This window comes from Pediculus humanus, genomic scaffold, assembly GCF_000006295.1.
Source record: "Pediculus humanus corporis 1103172108315 genomic scaffold, whole genome shotgun sequence".
Taxonomy (NCBI): Eukaryota; Metazoa; Arthropoda; class Insecta; order Psocodea; family Pediculidae; genus Pediculus; species Pediculus humanus.
Window position 1 is genome coordinate 816,679 of NW_002987884.1, and position 2,841 is coordinate 819,519.

General features: G+C 32.1%; 1 protein-coding gene across 1 annotated transcript in view; it reads left to right on the plus strand.

Moving 5' to 3' along the window:
* Phum_PHUM596830 (Inorganic pyrophosphatase, putative) overlaps nucleotides 1-2,779 on the plus strand; it is a gene marked incomplete at both ends in the record, with an annotated part of 4,421 nt that extends 1,642 nt beyond the window's left edge. The window contains 5 exons of the mRNA XM_002432630.1: nucleotides 615-779; nucleotides 1,604-1,772; nucleotides 1,891-2,104; nucleotides 2,210-2,319; nucleotides 2,739-2,779. Coding sequence (XP_002432675.1) covers nucleotides 615-779; nucleotides 1,604-1,772; nucleotides 1,891-2,104; nucleotides 2,210-2,319; nucleotides 2,739-2,779 — 699 coding nt within the window. The remainder of the gene's footprint in view (nucleotides 1-614; nucleotides 780-1,603; nucleotides 1,773-1,890; nucleotides 2,105-2,209; nucleotides 2,320-2,738) is intronic.
* Between the last annotated feature and the right edge of the window lie 62 nt (nucleotides 2,780-2,841).

A 2,841-nucleotide genomic window follows, 5' to 3' on the forward strand; every position in this document is an offset into this window, starting at 1 on the left:
TAATAATTTATATAAAAGTGTAAGTGTAGATTCAATAAAAAACTTTCATATATTTTAATTTTTCATTTCATTTTGATGGTTTTTTTTGATTTTGTAATTATTCATTGTAAATTACAAATAGTTCAGGGTTATTTATTATTTTTCAAGTACAAATTTCCAGTTTTTCTTTTCTTTTGACAACGTCATTTTTTTTTTTTTTTTTTTTTTTTCCATATGAAAAAAATTCGGCCGTGACTTTAATCTAATTTTTCCAGATTTTTTTTTTTTTTCTTTACCTTTTTACCTTTTTCTAATTTGGTTCAAGTCGTTCGTTATTGTTTTTTTCTAAAAATCACTCATCATCAATCAATTTTTTTAAATTTTTTTTTTCACCACCAGAGGCAGGGCAGTCAATTTAGTAAATGTCGGCGTGTTGTCGGCATGTTGAAATTCAAATTCAAATTTTTTTTTTTTTTATAATTTAAAATTTTACTTTAAAAAATGTCGTTAATCTTTTATTTTGACACGTGCGAAAAAAAACACACACATTTATCAGGTTGTTGTGATAAGTTAATAGAATCGAATAATACGCAAAGTGAAATTGTTAACGTTAACGTTTAAAAAAACCGTTACAGATAAATCTCAAGGAACCGTTGAATCCTATTAAGCAAGATGTTAAAAAGGGAAAAGTCAGATTCGTTGCAAATTGTTTTCCACATCACGGATACATATGGAATTACGGTGCAATTCCACAAACGTGGGAAAATCCATCGCATTTGGATGATTCGACAGGTTGTAAGGTTCGTATTAAATCAATTCAATTCATTTGTTCTTCCTTTTGTACCAACGAGCAAACATAGAAAAACAATATGGCGGATAATTTGAAAAGGACGACGCAAACGAACGTCGTTGCATCATACGTCATTTAATAATCGTTATTTATTTACCTATATATTTACACGGTATTTTTTCGATATAATATATATTATCACGCGATATTATATTTTTATTGCTTGAAATAATTGTTATTATTACTATTATTATTATTAAACGGGAACCGGGGAAAGAGGAAAGTAATTTTTATAATTTGAATTTTTTTTTTCCCCGTTTTTTTGTATCGTGCGTGCGTGTGTGCGTGTGCGTGCGTGTTTGCGTATTTATTATTAATCGTTAATGAATATTCGTTAATCGCATATTTCATTATCATTATCATTATTTTTACTTTTTTTTATCGTCGTTGTTGGCATAACTGTTTTTGCGACGGTTAAAACGCGTGAATGAATGCACGATAATGATAATGATTACCATTAGAGAAAAAAAATTCGATTCGTTACGTGCGTTTATAATAAATTAAACGCGAACGAACGTGGTCGTCTGCTGCCACGTTTCCAACCTCGGAGGGGGTAACGGGGGGGGGCGGAACGGGTTAACGATTGCTTTTCCCATTTGACAAATTGATGATGATGATGATGATGATGATGTTGATGGCGATGAATGAATGATTGATTGAAAGGTGATTAACGCACTGGAAAATCATTATTATTATTATTATTATCGCGATGATGATGATGATTATTATTACTAAAATGTTTTTGTTTTTTTTTTTTTTTTTTTTTTTTTCCAGGGCGACAACGATCCCATCGACGTATTAGAAATCGGTTCGAAAATAGCAAAACGAGGCGAAGTCCTGGAAGTAAAAATTTTAGGTTGCATAGCTTTAATAGACGAGGGGGAAACGGACTGGAAATTAATATCGATAAATTCCAAAGATCCGCTTGCGGGACAAGTTAACGGTTTGTAAATTCATTCAATCAATCATTCATTCACTCATTCATCGAATGAATTAATAATAATATGTTTTTCTTTGCATGTGGATTCTACGAACGATCGGGGGAAAAAAAAAAAAATTAGATTTAAAAGACGTCGAAATATTTTTCCCGGGACTCATGAAAGCGACCGTCGAATGGTTCAAGATATACAAGATACCTGATGGTAAACCTGAAAATCAATTCGCGTTCAACGGAGAAGCGAAAAATCGGGATTTCGCATTGAACATTGTCGAACAAGTTCATAATTTTTGGAAAGCGTTGGTACAGTCGGAAACTGGAGAAGGAGAAATCTCTTGGTAAAAATTAATTATAAGATGACACATAAAAAAGATAAACGTTATTCGAATTTCAATTCTTCTTATATTTCAGAATAAATCATTTGGAATTTTCTTTTTTTCCAGCAAGAATTTAACCGTTAATAAAAGTCCGCACAAGATCGATGTGTCCGAAGCTAAAGAAATCGTACAAAAAGCACCGGATTTTGGTCCTCCAGCCGAAGTGGATCCGATGAGTGAGTTTTTCCTTTCTTTTTTTTTTTTTTGTACCTGTTTTTTTTTCTCCCTCCGGTATCTGTAACGTTAAAAGAGAGGAAAGGGGTAGGGGTATGGGGGGTGGGGAGGAAAGAAAAAAAGAAAGGGGGAGAGGAGGGAAAACGAAAAAACGTTTAAGGGAAATAATTTTATAATTTTTCCAGACTTTAAATGGGTTTTTACGTCTTTTATCCAGTCCTCAGCTTTCAAAAAGTCCCAGAAAAGTTTTAAACGTTATTTGCTATAAAAAAAAAAAATTATTATTATTAAAAAAGCGTTTGTTTGTCGGTACTTTGTATAGCTCAGAACGGTAAGAAAAGAAAAACGGGAAGAAATGCGATATTTTATTTTTTGTCCTTGTCGTCGTCGTCTTGTCTTTTTTATTCTTTTCTGTTTTCAGGTATTGAAAAATGGCATTTCGTAACTCTGCCAAAGGAATAAATGAGTAAAAGAAGACTAAAGAGAGAGAAGAGGAGAGAAAAGAAGAGAATAGTCAAGGGGGA